Source organism: Myotis yumanensis, unplaced genomic scaffold, assembly GCF_028538775.1.
Source record: "Myotis yumanensis isolate MYYU_CA2020_CCGP unplaced genomic scaffold, mMyoYum1.0.hap1 SCAF_2, whole genome shotgun sequence".
NCBI lineage: Eukaryota > Metazoa > Chordata > Mammalia > Chiroptera > Vespertilionidae > Myotis > Myotis yumanensis.
The window spans coordinates 14,941,750-14,958,977 of record NW_027223753.1 but is presented as its reverse complement, the minus strand read 5'-3'; the positions used below and the strand labels follow the sequence as shown (position 1 = coordinate 14,958,977).

Sequence of the window (17,228 nt, the reverse complement as noted above, 5' to 3'; positions counted from 1 at the left end):
GCTTTGTTGAGGCCCAGCCCTGCTGAACATCAAATAGTGGAAACCAGAGAGACCTCTGAGGGGTGATAAAGCCCCAGGGGACACGAGGAGCAACAGAGCCCTGGTTTTCTGACAGGGCGCTGAGACCTGAGCCCGGGAAAGGGATGCAGAAACCATTCTCATTATGTCTTTCCTTTCCTATAGCTTCACTCCCCAATTTTCATCCTCTGCTCACAGGGCAGTGTGGGGCTCTGTCTGCAGCGCCCTGCCCACTGAGCAGGTGACCAAGGGTTCACAGGGACTGAATTACCTCTTGGGGCTAGGGTAGTCCTCTGGACATGGGGGTTCCGGGGACGTTTTCAGGATATCCGGGAAGAGCAGCGACTGCAGAGAAACACAAAGGGAATGAATGCACATGTTTGGGCTGCGGGGCCTCAGCCTAGGCCGCTGCATGTAGCTGTGCAGGTGTGCAGGGCACAGCCTGGACAACAGGTCCTGGCAAACCCATGTCCAGAGCTCTGAACTCCTCACTGTCTTCTCTCCTTCTGCACCTGCATGCCTATTTCCGGAGAGAGTGTGAGGGGTACGGGATGGCCCTCACCTCCTGCGGGTCATCCTTGAAGGTACTGTCTGGCTGCCAGCGCTGTGTGGGTGGCACCCCATGAATGCTGTCAAACAAGGAGTTGAGGGAGCCATTATCATACACATCACTGGTGGGCAGCAGGTAGCTGTCCACAGAACCAGCTTCCAGCTTGCTGGGGCCTGCGGGGAGGGCAGCTGCCTTGCCCGGGGAGGTCATGGCCACCTCCAAGCTCATCAGGTTATTCTTCTTGAGCACATCTGGGTATTCTGGGGTTCCAGACACGTTCTCTGTCAGGAACTTCATGAGGTGCGTGGGGCTTTCAAGGGGGGTGAGGTCCATCTCATAGTCCATGCCATGGTAGTACCTGGGGAGAGAGAGGAGGGCTGAGTGTGCCTCTTCTCTCCGAGGCGTGGGGTTGGAGAGTGACCCTCACACTGGCACACCGGCCTTCTTTAATCCACTTAATGTGTAGGCCCTCGCATGAAACAAGACCTGGAGTAGGCCAATGTGTTACAGGGAGGAGCAGGGAGGAGGGGATCAACACTGGGACCAAGTGCAGGCTCAGGGTTGCTTTATCCATTACAGTGTTTGGTAATTTAAGAGCTGAATGTTCATTTATTTCTTAGCCAGAGTTAAATGTCCCCACTCTAAAGCCACTGCTTGTGTCATCTCATGGGTGTGTGCGGGAGTGCGCATTTATGAGTGCAGATCATTTATGTTGAGAAAAGGGTCTGGAAGGATAGACCACAGACTTGAAGGGAGGCAGAGGAGTGGGATTACAGGAATCTTTTACTTTGTACTTTTTCCATTTCTATAGAGGTTAAATGTTGTACAGCAAGTAGGTATTACTTTTATAATCAGAAAAGCTAACAACATTTTTTTTAAGTTCATTTTGAGAGAAGTCCCCATGCACCAAAACCCGCTGTTCCTAGCAGGGGAGGGACCCTGTGCCAGCCACCGGTGCCTCAGCAGCTGGGATTTTCTGGAAGGCAGAGAAGAAGCCAAGTTTCCCAGCAGAGGACCTGTACACCGGCAGGAAAGGACACCTGGAGAGAGAGTGCACGTGCTTCCAACGCCAGAGATGGAGGCTGAGGTGGGAAGGGTGGAGAGGCAGAGGTGGTGGCGGGGGGTGAGCCTCACCTCTTTCCTTGGTCGTTCCGGCCCCCGTTGGTGGAGGACAGGATCCGCTTCTCCTTGGGACCCTGAGAGGAGAGGAAGGAAGGGTTTATGCCTGGCTCCTGGGCAAGATCCAGCTATTAGGAGCCTCAGCCGCTCCTGCGCACTTGGCCAGGAAGGAGAGCAACCTTGGTCACTGGGAGGACCCTGCCAGGACTTCGAGTTGGCAGGAGCTCTAAGCTTCATTTAGTCTGAGCCCATGTTAGAGAGTGGGAGAAATACCCCAAGATTAGCAATTAGAAATCTCAGAATGTTGGAGTCAGGTAGGCTTGGCTTAAGTCCCGGCTTTACCACCTTAAAGCACTTTGTGCTTTGGATAAATGACAGCACCTTTCTGAGACTCAGTTTCTTCAGAGGGGGAATGATATCACCTACATGGACCCCGAATCCAGATTTCTCGGGTTCGATTCCTAGATCTGCCACATGCTGGCTGTATGACCTTGGGAAAGTCCCTTAACCTCTCTGTAACTCACCGTCCTTTGACAAACAGGGATAATCACAGTACTACCAGCCTCAGAGATTGATGTGAGTGCTTAGAACAGCACCTCGCACACGGAGAGTGCGACATAAATGTTACCTTTCACGATGATAATTATAGTATTGTTGTATCTCAGAGCGTCCAGGTCACTTCTCCCTAAGGCTAATAAAGCAGCCAGGTCTCCAACCCAGGCTAGTTCCTCCGACACCTGGACTCTTAATCACACCCCATGGAGGGTATGAGGGAAGGCACCTGGCACAGTGCCTGGCAACCAGTAAGAAACGGTAAGTGGACCACATGGCTCAAAGCCACGTTGCCAGTTTGTGGCAGAACTAGATCTCAAATTCCCAACGTGGTGCTCTTCCCACACTATGAGACTATCCATAGTGTTGCTCTGAATCCAGCGTGCTCTGGGACGGGGGAAGGGCACGTCTCACAGGACACTATATTTCAATATACCACTCCACGTGTCCCTTCAGAGCCTGTCCCCACCATTCTGGCCCTGGAAATGGCCTATTAACCAGGGGAGGTGGGGCTGGATTTATTTTATGGTTTAACCTTAAGCTGTAAATACCAGGCTGGTGTTTAAACCCAGACCTAGAATTTTGGCTCCTATTATGTCCCGAAGCTGAGGCGGCCAATTCAAATTTCTCTTCCTTCAGCCTGGGCTAAATGCTATCAGGATGCTATTGGTCTGCTGGGGAGAAGGTAAGGTAGGGTAACCACTCCCCTCCAGGATGAGAACCAAAGTCAGAGAGATCGTTTGGAGCCTTCTCATATCTGGGCCCATTTCTCCCCTTGACATCTAACTTTACAACGGGCCTTCCTTCTTGCGGCACGGTAGATAGATACAGTGACTTTGAGGACTTATTTATAAGATGGCTTTAAGTCTTCTCATTCAGAGCCAGTTATCTCAACAATTAGCTTTTTGTGCCTCCCATCCTCAAAGTTGGGAAAGTTTCATAGAGCAATCGCCCAGCCCAGGAATAGCAAGAAAGTTCGCTGTCATGTGACAATTCAGACAAAAAGATTCTGTGGCCTCATGCACCCTCGGTGAGAATGCAGACTGTAATCCTCCAGCAATGTCTGGAACAGGCGGTGGACTGGGGGTGGGGGTGATGTCATATGTTTCATATATCTGTGATGGCTAACTGGTTCGAGCCCCCTTATCAGAATTGGGAGGGCCTAGTTCCTGTTCTCAGTAACTGAGAGTTTCCAAGAGTCCAGGCCAAGGCCCTGGAAACTATTAGAGAATAATAAAAGACAGTCTGTCAGAAGGCATTACAATGCATACAATGGCAAGGGTATGAAGGACAGTAAGACAGGAGAGAGGGAGGTGATGTAGCAGGATGGCTTCCAAGAGAAGGTGGGTCTTGGGAAGGGCCCTGAAGCCAGGGGATGGGTTCAAAGAGCACAAGGCATGTTCTAGGTGGTAGGGTTCAAATAGGCAGGTGAGACTGACAGGGCAACTGGGACGACATAAGGGTCAGGGGCAGAAAGAAGAGGCAGGTTGGGGGTGTTGCTGTGATGGAGTATGGCTGAGGCTTTGAACCATTCAATCAATATGTATTGAATACTGTGTGGCAGGCAGTATGGAGCGCTGGGGATTCAGTAATGATCACAACATAGTTCCTGACCTCCAAGAGCTCAGTCTGATGGGGGAGATGAAGAAATAGATGCATAAATAGCAAGTTTCTGAAGCCAGAGTCAAGGATGATGACGGTAGTTGCTAAAGGTGCCCAGAGAAGGCTCAGAATGGGAGACCCAAGAAAGACTCCCCCCATTTCAATGAATGAATGAGGTGACTTTGAAGCTGAGACCCAAAGCGGAGAGGAGGGTTTAGCCAGGGGACAGGGGAGGGTGCCAGAGAGAGGGAATAGCATGTACAGAGGCTGACAGGTGAGAAAGAACATGGTGACGGGCTGTGAGTGGCCATAGGCTGTTGAGCCATGAGGCCTGAGCATGGAGCTGCACATTCAGTCAGAGCGAGGCATGTCCAGGTGGCTGACATACCATGTAGTAATCATAGAGGAAGCTCAGGGCCGCAACGCTGTCATCATCCCCATTGACTCTCATCATGGCCTTTGTGGCGGCCGTCAAGGGGTTTTCCAGGTAGGTCTTCCAGGCCTCGTCTTCATTAGTGTAGGGGAACTTCTGGAAGTTGACTGGGTCGTTCTTGAGCAGCCGCACAGACCTGAAACTGGAAGGCAAGTCAGGAGGGTCAAATGAAGGCTGTCCCAGAGGACGGTTCATGAAGGGGCAGCCTCAGGCATTCAAAGAACAGTAATCAGCCTTGAAAATTTGAAACTCCTTCTTCTACCACCTTAGGCAGTTTGCCGGCAGGAGAATGAACTCCAGAGCTAGATGCTTTGGGTCAATACCAACTATTTCCATACAGAAGCTGTAGACTTGGGGCCTCAGTTCCCTCATCTACAACATGAAGACCATAACTCCAACTTTGCAAGCCTTCAGAGAAGGTTCGATAAGTGCTCCCATAGTAGATATTTATTGAAGAAGAATCAGTGTAACAAAGATGGGAATAACAATGTCAAGCTGCAAAGAAAAACATTTCCAGCCGAAACCGGTTTGGCTCAGTGGATAGAGCGTTGGCCTACGGACTGAAAGGTCCCAGGTTCGATTCCGGTCAGGGGCATGTACCTGGGTTGCGGGCACATCCCCAGTAGGAGATGTGCAGGAGGCAGCTGATCGATGTTTCTCTCTCATCTATGTTTCTAACTCTCTATCCCTCTCCCTTCCTCTCTGTAAGAAATCAATAAAAATATATTTAAAAAAAAAAAAGAAAAGAAAAGAAAAACATTTCCAGATAACTCAGCAAGAGTTCTTCTAAAAAAATTCTCTTCAAAACCATAGGTACGGAAGGCAGAAGACCATTCCTCGTCATGGAGAGAGACAGAATCAGAGCGAGGAAGCCCATAGGAGGAGTCTGGTCTTGGGAAATGGCATTTCAGACCAACATGTATTGTAGGTTGTCCAAGCAGATGCTCAGATGCCAGGCACTGGAGTGGAATACTGCTTGGCACACCAAGGCAAGCAGAGCCTGGGCACTGTGCTAAGAACGTGGACAAATTCAAGGCATGTGGCCCAAGAGTCCAGCCACATGGGCTGGAAGGAAAGAGATCAGAAAAGGCTCTTTAAAGCAGGCAGGCATTTTAGTTGGGGACAGACACCCAGCACTGGGGATTATATCACTCAGAAATGTAGGGGGAGGGAAAGAGGGATAGACAGAATAATAATGATAAAAATAATACGTAATCTTTTTTGAGCATTGGCCATGTTGTAGGCACTGAGCTACACACTTTCCATGGATCCTCTCATTTAGATCCCACAACAACCCTGTAAAGCAGGTACTATGATGATTCTTATTTTATAGGTGAGGAAACTGAAGCTCAGAAGTTAAGGAGTTCCCCGAGCTCCTGGCCCTGAGGGGAGTCAGCTTGAGCAGGATGATGCTGTAATTCAGAATCGTGGTCTCGAACTTTAGCTGCATCACGATGACCTAGAAGGCTTGTTAAAACACAGATTTCTACACCCTAGCTGGTTTAGCTCAGTGGGTAGAGTGTCAGCAGAAGGGTCCTGGGTTCAATTCCAGTCAAGGACACGTACATGTACCTCAGTTGCAGGCTCAATTCCTGGCCCTGGTCAAGGCATGTTCGGGAGGCAACCAATCAATGTGTCTCTCATCAGTGTTTCTCTCTGTATTTCCCCATCCCTTCCACTCCCTCTAAAAAAACAGTCAATGGAAAAATATCCTTGGGTGAAGATTAACAACAAAAAAACCACCCACAGATTTCTGGGTCCCACACTTAAGAGTTTCTGATTCAGTAGGTCTGGGGTGGTGGAGAATTTGCTTTTCTAACAAGGTCCCTGAAAGCTGATGCTGGTAGTGTGGGAGCCATACTTTGAGAAGCACTGATATGGAACATGCTCTTATTTGTGAGCGACGGCATAGAGGTGGGCAAGTTCTCTTTGTGTTTGTTTTAGAGCCAAGAGTATGTACAGGACAGTGGTGGGAAGATGGGGACAGCCAGGCCAGGAAAAAAAGCCCCAGAGATGAAGTAGTCCCCAGTGCTCCCCTTTCTGGGTGAGCCTGACAGACTCACTCATGGGAACAATGTCAGCTGCTATTTACTGAATACATATGAACGCTCTCCATTCATTAACGCTGTTCCTTACAAGAACATTACAAGATAAGGACCATTTGCTTCATTTTATAGATGAAGAAACCAGAGACTTGGAAAGGATAAGGAAATGCCCAAGATCACTCCGCTAGTCCATGGCACGACCTGGATTTAATCCCAGGCTTGTCTAGTACCGAAGCCACATACTTTCCATAAGCCAGACTGCTTTACCGTAATGCAAGAGGGCAATCTTACCACATCGGGAAACCACTTTAGTGGTGGAATTTCAGGCGCTGTGGAGGAGGGTAGGTGGGCAAATCCCTTCCTGCTGCCCTGCAGCTCAGGCCTACATTCTTAGACACAGAGTGGGAGCAGCAGTCAGGCCACACCCAGGCAGGCCGTGGGCAGCAGCTCTCTCACAGGTTTCATCCAGGGCACAGTGTCTCCCATCCCACTGGGCCCCAGGGCGTGGGGCCTTGGGCTTTGAGAGGCAGGGAGGGAGAGGGAGCTGTCACACAAAAAAGAGAAATGACAGAAACCTTCCTGCTCCAGGGGTGCGGAGAGGGAGGCACACCCCGAGTTTCTGCTGCTATAAATCAAGGGCCTCAAGAGGGGGAGTTGAGAAGAGGCCCCTCCTAGCTGCCTCCTGGGCCTGGGGTTAGAGGAACTTATAGAGCAAGCCCAGGATGGCTGCCACCTCCTCTCCCAGCCCCAGGCTAAAGGGAACTCCCAAATCAAAGGGGACATGGGAGAAACGGGGAAAGGCCTTGTAGAGCCCACCCTCTTGGTCAGTTGGGACCCCCAGTGTTGTTCCTTGTGTGTAAGATGAGTCTAATAAAAGCACCTACCATGTAGAATTATAAGGACTGAGTGCATTGCCAGGTGAAAAATGCTCAGAGCTTTTTCTGGCACATAACAGGTGCTTAATACATTTGAGCCATTATCGAGCTCTGGGCTCAGCTTAGAGCCAGACATCAAGGTGTTGCAAAGAGGTACAAGACTTGGCCACCCTGTAAGTCAGTGGCAGAGCTGGGCCTAGAGCCCCAATTTGTTGACTCTAGTGGAACGATCATTATCAGCTTTGATGAGCTATCAGTTATCTTATCCTATTTAAAAATTAAATTTTAGAAGTCATATCAGAAATAAAAAAACAGACAATGTTTCTTGGTCACCTGGAAGGTTTTTCTGGCCTACAAGGGTCACCATTCCACCTGGCAGATTCCTTGACACACAGCAGCTGCCATGCCTTAAGCATTTACCATATACAGACAGTGTGCCAACTGTTTTTCTGTGCATCTCTTCTACTCTGCACAACAGTCCTGAGAGAGAGCTATTAGGGAAATAGAGACCCAAACAGGTGATATTACCTGCTCAAGGTCACTCAGCTAGTAAGTGGTGGAAGCTAACTTGAACCCGAATCTGTTGGACTTCAAGATGCAGCTCTTAATCCCAAACTAGTCTGCTTTCTAGATGCCTTTCCCATCAAGGAAATTCCCCTCCTCTGGAATATACCGAAACAATTCTCTACTGCAAGACAAAAAGGGATTTCCCACCCAAAGAAAGCTGGAGGGACTAAGTGAGAAATCGAGATGACTGGAAGAGTTTCTGGCCAGGAGCCAGGAGCCGTAGTGTCTGGGTCCCAATGCCTGCTCATGCTACCAATCAACTTTATGTTCCAAGACTAATCACTGGCTTCTAGAAAGTTCTGGCTATGGATAAGGTTAACATTACCTTATGTGCCAAATGCTGAAATCCAATATCCTATTCTCTTAAAGGTTGGAATTAAGGGTTGAGGGCCCAGTGGGTAAGAGCCATGAAAAGGGTTCTAAGAAGGAGTGAGCCCTACTCATCGGTGACAGAGCCAGAACAAAGAGAGGAAACCAGGTGACTCCCATCCTATGTGGTCACCTTCCTCGAACCTCCACAAACTCTCTGTTGGTGTCCCTGTCCAAGGCAGAACTCCTCGACTATCAGAAGGTAAACTAGGGGTGGGCTGGAGGGGATAGGGAGAGGACTTGGCCCTGGGCAACCTTCTTGTCAGATCTCCACCAGGGCACAGCACAGAAGAACCCATAGCACCATGGAGGGAAGTGGCACCAGAACCATAGCCTGACAGACCCATCTGTTAAGTGGGTCTATTGAATGCCTTCTGTGTGCCAGTCAGGGACTCTTCTAAGTACTGGGAATCAGCCAAGAGCAAGACAGATAAGGCTCTGCTCCCACGAAACTTACAGTCTAATTGGGAAGACAGTCCATAACAAGTAGGTAAATAAGTTAATTTTAGTCAGTGATAAGTGCTGTGAAGAAAATTAGAACACAGTCAGTGATGGAGTCACCAGGGCTGGCTGCTTTAGAGAGGGGCTAATCTCATGGGTTGTTAGGAGAATTAAATGCATTAACATAAGAAATGTGCTTAGCCTAGAGCCTGCCAGAGAATAATCGCTCAGTAAATAATAGCTATGTCACCACCATCATCATCATGACCATCATCATTTCCGAACCCCCAAATGAGAGTAAAGGGGAGACTCCGCCTGAGGTTCTTAAATTAACATCCTCCTCAAGCCTCCTGTGAACCAGGTTCTGTGTGAAAAACAAAAGAGACATGTAATAACCCTTGCCTTGACTTTCACATTCATTATCTCATGGAGCCTCTCAACATGCATGATGTGTTATTACCTCTATTTTATAGACCAGGAAATAGACAACAGGTGACCTGTTCCAGGGGACTGGCCAATGAGTTACAAAGCCAAGCCTCCTGAGATCTGGCCTGGGAACTGACTCAACAGTAGACACCTTTCCATCAAAGCACTAGTTTCCAAGAAGGGATGTAAAGAGAGGGGGGAAATACAAAATTCTGGGAGGCATCTATTTATCTAACCATCCTTCATCCACCCCTCATTTTAACAAAAATTTACTAAGTTACTACTATGTTCTAGGTCTTGCCCTAAGCAAGACAATAAGGTCATCCCTGCTTTTGAAGAGGTTGCATTTTAGTGGCAGCAAGACAGACATGACCACAAAAACAAACAAACAGCTAAAATCAGATAGGTGAAGAAAGCTATGAAGGAAAAGAAGCAGGGGCGTGTCTGACTCCCTGAACTCTGGGGAGTGACTGGATGTTGGTTGAGAGAAAGGCTGGAGGGGAAGAGTGAGCATGGAGGTGAATGGGGAGGACTTTAGACCTCCCAGATGAGAGGAAAGGCAAGATCAAAGGCATTAAGCCTGGGACAGCTCCCAGAGCTTCTTCCCCTACTATGTGTCAGGTGTGAGCCAGGTCCTTTGCATACGTTTCCTTGTTTCAAGGAAGGCCGCCCACTGAGGAGGAAACACGAGTCTGAGATTTGATAATCCCTCACATTTGCATAGTGTGTTATATTCTTCAACATGTTTCTCATACATTTGTCATCACCTCTGATCCTGCAACACCCCTATAGATAAGGAGGGAAGGTATGACTATCCCCATTTGATAGCAGGAAAAACTGAGCCACACAGAGGCCACTGGCTTGTCTAAGGCCACCCAGCTGGTATCTCATGGCATCAAGCAGAGAGCAGAAGTCTCTGGCTTCCAGCATCAAGAACCTTCACAAGGCTGTTTCCTCAGAGCGTCCTTGGTCTGGCTTCTCTTCTGAGAGAGAGTTGGATACAAAATCAAGAGAGTGGAGCTTGGGCATATCCCTGATAGGCCTCACTTCCTGAGGCCTCCTAGCCCTCGCTTGTGAGAATTGCAAATGGCACAAGCAGGGGATCTGATGTGGATAGGACCTCTCCCCAGACCCACAGCATGGGAGGGGTGAGGTACTGGCTACGCCATGCCCAGCCAGATTCTGAGCCTCCAACTCCAAAATGCATCATCCTAGGCACCAGAGGGAACCTACAGTGGTCAAGTGGGGCTTCCATCCCAACAAGTCCCTTTGGATTCTAAATTCCCACTGCTTTCTGGCTGAGCCACTTCAAACTCCCAGTTCTGCTAAGTCAATGTATCTCAGCCATTAGTTGAAGCCTTTTGGCTTTTTTCCCCTTTTGTTAGAATCCTAGCAATTTAAGGTGCAAAGAGACCTTAGAAATCTCATTCCAGAGAGAAGGTGTGACTTGCCTAAGGATATAACAGGATTGGGACTCAAGTCTCCTGGCTTCCTATCCAGTACTTAGCTCAGTCACTGCCCTATCTCAAAGACATCTCAGTGATTCAGAGATGGAAAAATAAGGACTCTTACTCAATTTTTCAGAAGGGGGAAGAAAACTCACTACCAAGGGGGTGGCCTCAAGCCCCACCCAAGGAGATCCTGGTGCAGGACAAATCCAGCAAGTTGGACCCCACCGCCCTCCAACCTGAGGAGGAAGAGTTCCATGGGCCACCTGAGCTGGGGGTTGACACCCAGATACACCCAATGACTTGCCAAACCCTGTTGTGAGCCACCCAGTCTCATCAGCAGTGATCAATCACACTCGCTAATTACCCACAGGGAGGCCCTGGCACAACTGCTCACGGAGGAATCATTTTTCAGTCAACCCCTTGCAAGGTGTTCCTGGGCATGACAGGAGTGCTCCAGGGTTCTCATGCTTGCCAGTGGCCCATCTGGTTTCTGGATGCACAGGTTGTGAAATGTGCCTTGTCACTGCTGGGGGCTCCTGTGGGGGCTTCAGTGAGGAAATGGCAGAGCATAAGGCATGACTCTGCAGTGATTCTAGTTTCAATGAGATGGTATCAATTCATGTTATGGGGTGGGCCCTAGAGCTACACAGACCTGGGTTCCAGCTCTGCTACTTACTAGCTGTGTGACTTTGTGCAACTTGACCTCTCTGTGCCTCGGGGGTTTTTGAACCTGTCAAATGGGGGAAGATGAGAGTACTAACCTCATAGAATTATTATGTTAGCTACTGTTCATTGAGGGCTTACCAAGGGCCAGGTGCTGACACAACAATTTCTAGTCATTGTCTTATTTAATCTTGACAACAACTCTGTGAGGTGTCACTGTTGGAAAATGCAATGAGATAATGCAGGTAAAGTAATCAGCATAGTGCCAGCACATAGTAATGTGAACTATTATTATTATTACTAATACTTAGTGGGGTAGCCCCCAGCATATTGCATGGCAACCCACAGCCTCACTTTCTCCCACCTATGAATGGGATCATCTCTTCCTAGTGGTAGAAGAAGACCTGGTGCTTGGAGATTCCCAGATAAGAGGGACAAACCCTGCCAGCTTCATCATCTGGATCAAGGTGGGCAAGTTGAGGGCGGTCAGGCTCCAGCCAACGCTTCCAGCTGCATGTAGATTAATTATATGCCATTTTCTAATTATACCAGAAACTCACTTTCCCTTTGAAAAATTCTTCTTTCTGTGGGAATTTTTCTTTTGTGCTCTATTCTCCTCTTGGCTTCCTGTCTAATTTTCCTTTTTTTTTTTTCTGTTGTTCAATAAAGTTGTGAAAGCAGTTGAAATCTACCTGTAAACTCAGGCGGCCACATCTTTTCATTCATTCATTCGCTCACTGATTCATTCTACAAACAGTCACTGCAACAGGCCCTGTGCTGGGTACTGGGACAGAAAGGTAAACACCACAGTCTCTGCCCTCAAAAGTTCCCAGTTCTTGCTGACCTCCTAGCAAGGTCCAGTGAAAAGACACCAAATATTGGTGAGATAATTGTCCTTCAGAACCTTCACTAGATCATTTGCTCTGACCCTTTGAGGAGGCAAAAGGAATAGAGAGAGGGAGGCAGCCAGCCAGCCAAGATTATTTGTTCCATTTTACAAACCAGAAAGCTGAATTCCAGAAAGGAGAGGGAAGAGAAGGGGAGGGAAAGGAGTCAAGTTATTTAATAGGGTCAGGCCCTGTGCCTTTCCTTCTTATACATGCCCATGGGAGGTGGGTGTTATTACTGTCACTTTATAAATGCAGAAACTGACACTTCTAGAGGTGAAGGAGCTCATCCAAATGTCACCCAGTCTGTAAGGGCAGAGCTGGGCTCAAACACCAGCAAAGTTCTCAGCCTGCTGACTCAGCAACTGCACTGCAGGTCAGCGGTGGGCCTGGGAATATCCTGCCTCCCAATTCTCTGCCAGGACTTCTAGGCCAATGGTTCTTCAACTTGAACATGCATCAGAATCACCTGGAGGGCCTGTTAAAACACACACTGCTGAGTCCTACCCGCGCCACCGCCCCCCTCCCCCCAGGTTCTGATTCAGTTGGTCTGGGGTGGGGCTGATAATTTGCATTTCTAACAAGTTCCCAGGGAATGATGATGATGATGATGATGATCATGGTCCAGAAACCACACTTTAAGAATACTGTTTTTAGGTAAACCAATAATTTTCTCTTTTAAAAATTACTTCCTCTCCTCCCCCTTCCCATTTCAAAAGTAACGTAGGTTTGTAAAACACAATGCATAAAACATGGGAACAACTGGAAGTAGATACGAGAATTCACCTGTATTCCTCCACTCAGAGATCATCACCGTTAACAGTGTGGCACTTCTCCTTTTTTCAATTCCTCTGCAGTTACAAGCAGGGAGGCATATTGGTGTGCAGCATCCTTATGGCGCCTGGGTTAAGATCCCAGCTGTCCTGTGAAATCCTGGGCAAGCTGGACGCAAGCCTCAATCCCCTTCTTTGCAAAATTGCACTTACACTCCCCACCCCTCATTGGATTATTGGGAGAGTTAAGGGAAAGAATGCATTTATCAAGCACTGGACACTGTGTCTGCAGTGGATTCCACGCTCAATAAATGGATGACTGTTATTTTTGTTTTCATCCAGGTAGAGCTCCGACTATGCTAATTGAGCTTCAGCCCTGCGGCCCTTCCTCCCCCTCCTTTTCCTCGGTGTGGATCCCGGAGACCCTGTTGGCTCCAGGCACCGGTCGGGGGGCCCTCACTGGGAGTGGCAGAAGCCTCCGGCGTGTGTCCCGCGCCCCGTGCCCCGGGTCGCCAGCGCCGTTAGGGTTGTCTCAGCCTCTCCGCCCAGGCCGCCTGTTTTACAGCCCGGGCTTAATGAGGGCTTTTAACTTTTCATTCACCACCGGCGTAACTCCGACTTTTAATAACACACCTTGTGCACGACAAAAATTTGCTCCTGGCAATCATGGTTTCGACCACAAAACCACAGCGGGGAGGCGTTCCTGGTTAACTCTTTCAGCGCTCCAGGCCGTCTGGAGACAGCGCTCCTGGAAATCAGATGGAGTCTCGCCGAGGCCCGAGGCCGCAGACTGGGAGGTTCTGGTCCCCTCCCCGCCCTGGCTCGCGGCTCTCCAAGGCTTTGGGGAAGGAGAAGACTCCAGTCGCGGTGGGGGCCCGGGCTGTGGACCCGGCGAGGTTGTAAAGGGGGATGCGGTGGGCCTCGCTCACTTCCCTCTCCATTCGGTGGACCTACTATGTGCTCATAACTTCCGCTCAGAACTCTCATTTCCTCAGGGGGCAAGATGAAATAGCACAGGGGCGCCTGGCACACAGTATGCCCTCGGCACCCCTACACACAGAGCTCCAAGGGTCCGGGAGGGCACCCCGGCTAAGGCCCAGGCGATGGCTGCCAGGTCTGTAGCCCCGATGGCGGCCAGTGCGCAGGCACCCGCCGCAAGGGGAAGACTTCCGGCAGCGACTTCCGGTGCTCCCGCCGCCCCAACATCCCTTGCGACCCGCTCTAGCCCCCGGGCTGCCAAAGGCCACGGGCTGGCGAGCTGGCGGCAGTGCTGGCGCTGGCGGAGGGCTGGAGGCTGGCCCACGCTCCCCGGCGGGCTGGGCCCGGCCACATGAAAGTCCCCCGCGCTCCACCCGCCATGCCTGCAGCTGGGTTCTCACTGCGCCGCCCCGGCCTCCATGCGCGTCAAGACCCGGCCTTGGCAGTGGGCCTTCCCCCAGAGGCCTAGCAATCAGGCTCGCGTTCACGGAGCTCCCACTCTGGACCGAGTGGCCCACGCACGGAGCCCATTGTCCCCCTGCCAGGTAGGTGTGTATAGTCCCTGCTGGACAGAGGTGGACACTGAGGGTCCGTAAGGAGAAAGAAATTCACCAGGATCCTGCAGTTGGTAAGTGACAGAATTTGGAGTCATATGCAAATCCTGCTTTCTATCGGCCTCAGGATGGACTCCAGGATCAGTCCTTCACTCGGCACTTTTTAGGGGAAAGAGGCACCAGCAGCAGCCACTCAAAACCTGCAAACCAAGCACTTGATGCCCTGAACCCTACTCCCCCCGCCCCCCCCCCCCCACACACACCGTAGGGCAGCTGAGCCCCCAGGCACTGAGGCTCTGTCATTGTAATCTTAAATGGTGGCTTCAGAGTCGGTCTGCAATTACTCTGCAGGCTCACGTCCCCTCACCCCACCCCACGTGGAGAAGCCTCAACTGTCAGCGGATCGGACTTCAAACTCCAACCCATTAAGGAAGAGAAAAACAGGAAGCCTTTCTGTTGGAGCAGACCAGCTTCAGGACACTTACCCCCTAAGGAGCATCAGTGAATAGATTTCTGTCTGCAGCCTCTGCAGTTTTAAGACCCAGATCTAAGTGCACTAGAGACACATCACAAATTTTTTTCTCTCCAAGTGTGGAAAAATAGGAAGCAAAAAGTTCAGAAATGTTCATTGATAGGGTATTTGTATATGAGGCACCAAGAGTATTATTAGCTTGCTGTTTACCAGGTTTTAAACTGATCACTTTTTAAAAGTTGTTGGATTTCCCCCAATAGTTCCCGGAGGTGGGGACCACTATGGACACAGTTGACAGGTGGGAGAACTGAGAGTGAGAAGTGATTTGCCCCAAGTCACACAGCTAAGAAGTGGCAGAGCTGGGACTTGAACCCAGATATTGGTTCCAGTGCCCCTGCTCTAATTCCAGTTGTCAACACATTGTCAACTCCAGGGAATTCATTCAAGAGAAATCTGATGCCAAGTGATTGTAGTATGAACGTAGGTGGCTAACCTAAGAGCTAGCTGGTCTCACAGAACACTCTGCAGTCAGGACCCACCAAACTGCTCTGCCCTCAGGTCTTCACGTTTTAAAAACAATCTATTGAGGAGTAGCTAGAAAAAAAAGATTGTTCAAACCTTGTCTCTGCCCACTCACCTCTGAGGGTGGCAGGAAGAGGTGTGTTTTAGAAGCCTGGCTTCTGAAAGCTCCCTTAAGCCAAGCTAAAAAGCAGCCCAGAATCCCAGCCTCATCCCACCTTCTCTGAGGTCCCGACACCAAGCAGGGGGTCCAGGTGATGGTCAGCATCAGCCAGTGGGGATTCTAAATCCCAGCTGTGGGCAGGAAGGCACCAGAATCCTGCCAGTTAATAGAGATGACTTCACTGAAAACCACATGGCAGCTACCTCAGCCTTAGAACTGCCTCCGAATAAAACCAACCACATTTTATCGAATGCGTCCTCAGGTCTTGGCTCTTTGCTAAGCATTTTACAACCTCTTTCACACTTAACTCTCAAGAATCCAACAAAGCATTCTTGTACCCGTTTTTTTCAGATGAGAAAAATGAAGCTCAGATAAGTTAAATGACTTATCCAAGATCCCACAGCCCATGAGGAGCAGACCCTGGATTTGAACATACAGACTACAGAGTGGGTATGTGTAACCATCACACTGTAACCTTCCCACTTGAGACTGTTCCAACCCAACAAACAAGTCCCTTTGGAGAAATCCAGCTCTCTGCCTAAGGCAGCTCTGAGAACCACCTCGGAGAAGTTTCTTTTGGCAAGAGCATAGAAAGCCCAGAAGGAATAGGGGCTCTCTCTGATTTCCAAGGCCCCTTCAGAGTATCCGAAAGCGGTGCTGAAAGCCGCAGTCAGTTTCACTCCTGTGTTTCCCTACCTGGTTCGAAACTGCTTAGCAGAGAGAGAAAGAAAAAAAACACACACACACACACAACACAAAACTATTTTCCCAGGGAAACACTCAGTCTCACTGGAGACGGTGCTTGCCTCTACACGCCAAAGTGAGATCCGCAGCCCATTCATTTACCCGTACAAATTGCTCTGTGAATCCTGGCGCCGGCGGCCTCCCTGCTCTTTCCCCTTCTGGAAATCCCATCCAGCCTCCACGCTCAGAGAGCGCCAGGCATCCGTCGATGTTTACTCACTCAAGTTCATTCGACATCTTCCTGGCTCCCAGGCTCCAACGACAGGCACCGGCACCCGAGACTCTGCTGACTGCTCTTGACTCTATTTCTTGCCCGACACAGACATTCCCTGTCCAGGGAAGTGTTTGATTTATGTTGGGGTTGGAGTGTCGGGATTTTGCTGACAGGTAGGTTCCTGGCAGCGCTGGTGCTGATTGGCTACAGGCACAGGTGCCGGGCGACAGCAGGTATACCTCAACAGGTGCAGCTGTTAACTCTTGGCCTGCCGAGTTGGGGGCGGAGCCAGGGGGGCCGGCTGGGTGGAGCCGGCCAATTCCTTCCTCGGTGAGCGGGTGGGGGGGTGGAGATGAGGGAGGAGAGAGGGAGGGGAAAAATGTTGGAAAGAAGATAGCTAGAGGAAAAGTACAGTGACAAACAGATACTTGGCTGAAGGAAATTTCAGTTCCTGTTTCTAGTTTTGTATTCTAGATACCCAGGAACATCTCCCCCAAATTCTTTTGCCCCCCTTCTTCCCCCAGCATCATACTTCACAACCACTGGGGAATTCTCAAAGGAGAGAGATCTTCTACCTGGTGGATCTCTGTGTAAATTCCCTCCCCCCTCTCCCCCAGATGATTGTCACCTTTATAGATGAGGAAATGGAGGCCAGAGAGGTGAAGTGACTTGCCCAAAGGCATGGGCTAGTGAGTTGTCAGAGCCCAGATCTGAACCAGGCACCTTACTCCAAGTCTGGCTGTCCCTTTGAGCTTCACCCAGCCAGCGGCCTCAATTTAACAGACATTCATTGAGTACCTATTGTGTACCATG

The 17,228-nt window shown here is 49.8% G+C and overlaps 1 protein-coding gene across 1 annotated transcript in view; it reads right to left on the bottom strand.

Moving 5' to 3' along the window:
• GRHL3 (grainyhead like transcription factor 3) overlaps positions 1 to 16,623 on the bottom strand; it is a 33,131-nt gene extending 16,508 nt beyond the window's left edge. The window contains exons 1-5 of the mRNA XM_070403180.1: positions 16,422 to 16,623; positions 4,230 to 4,416; positions 1,703 to 1,764; positions 581 to 926; positions 290 to 363 (exon numbers count right to left, since the gene is read on the bottom strand). Of these exons, the coding sequence (XP_070259281.1) occupies positions 290 to 363; positions 581 to 926; positions 1,703 to 1,764; positions 4,230 to 4,416; positions 16,422 to 16,438 (686 nt within the window). The 5' untranslated portion in view covers positions 16,439 to 16,623. The remainder of the gene's footprint in view (positions 1 to 289; positions 364 to 580; positions 927 to 1,702; positions 1,765 to 4,229; positions 4,417 to 16,421) is intronic.
• Between the last annotated feature and the right edge of the window lie 605 nt (positions 16,624 to 17,228).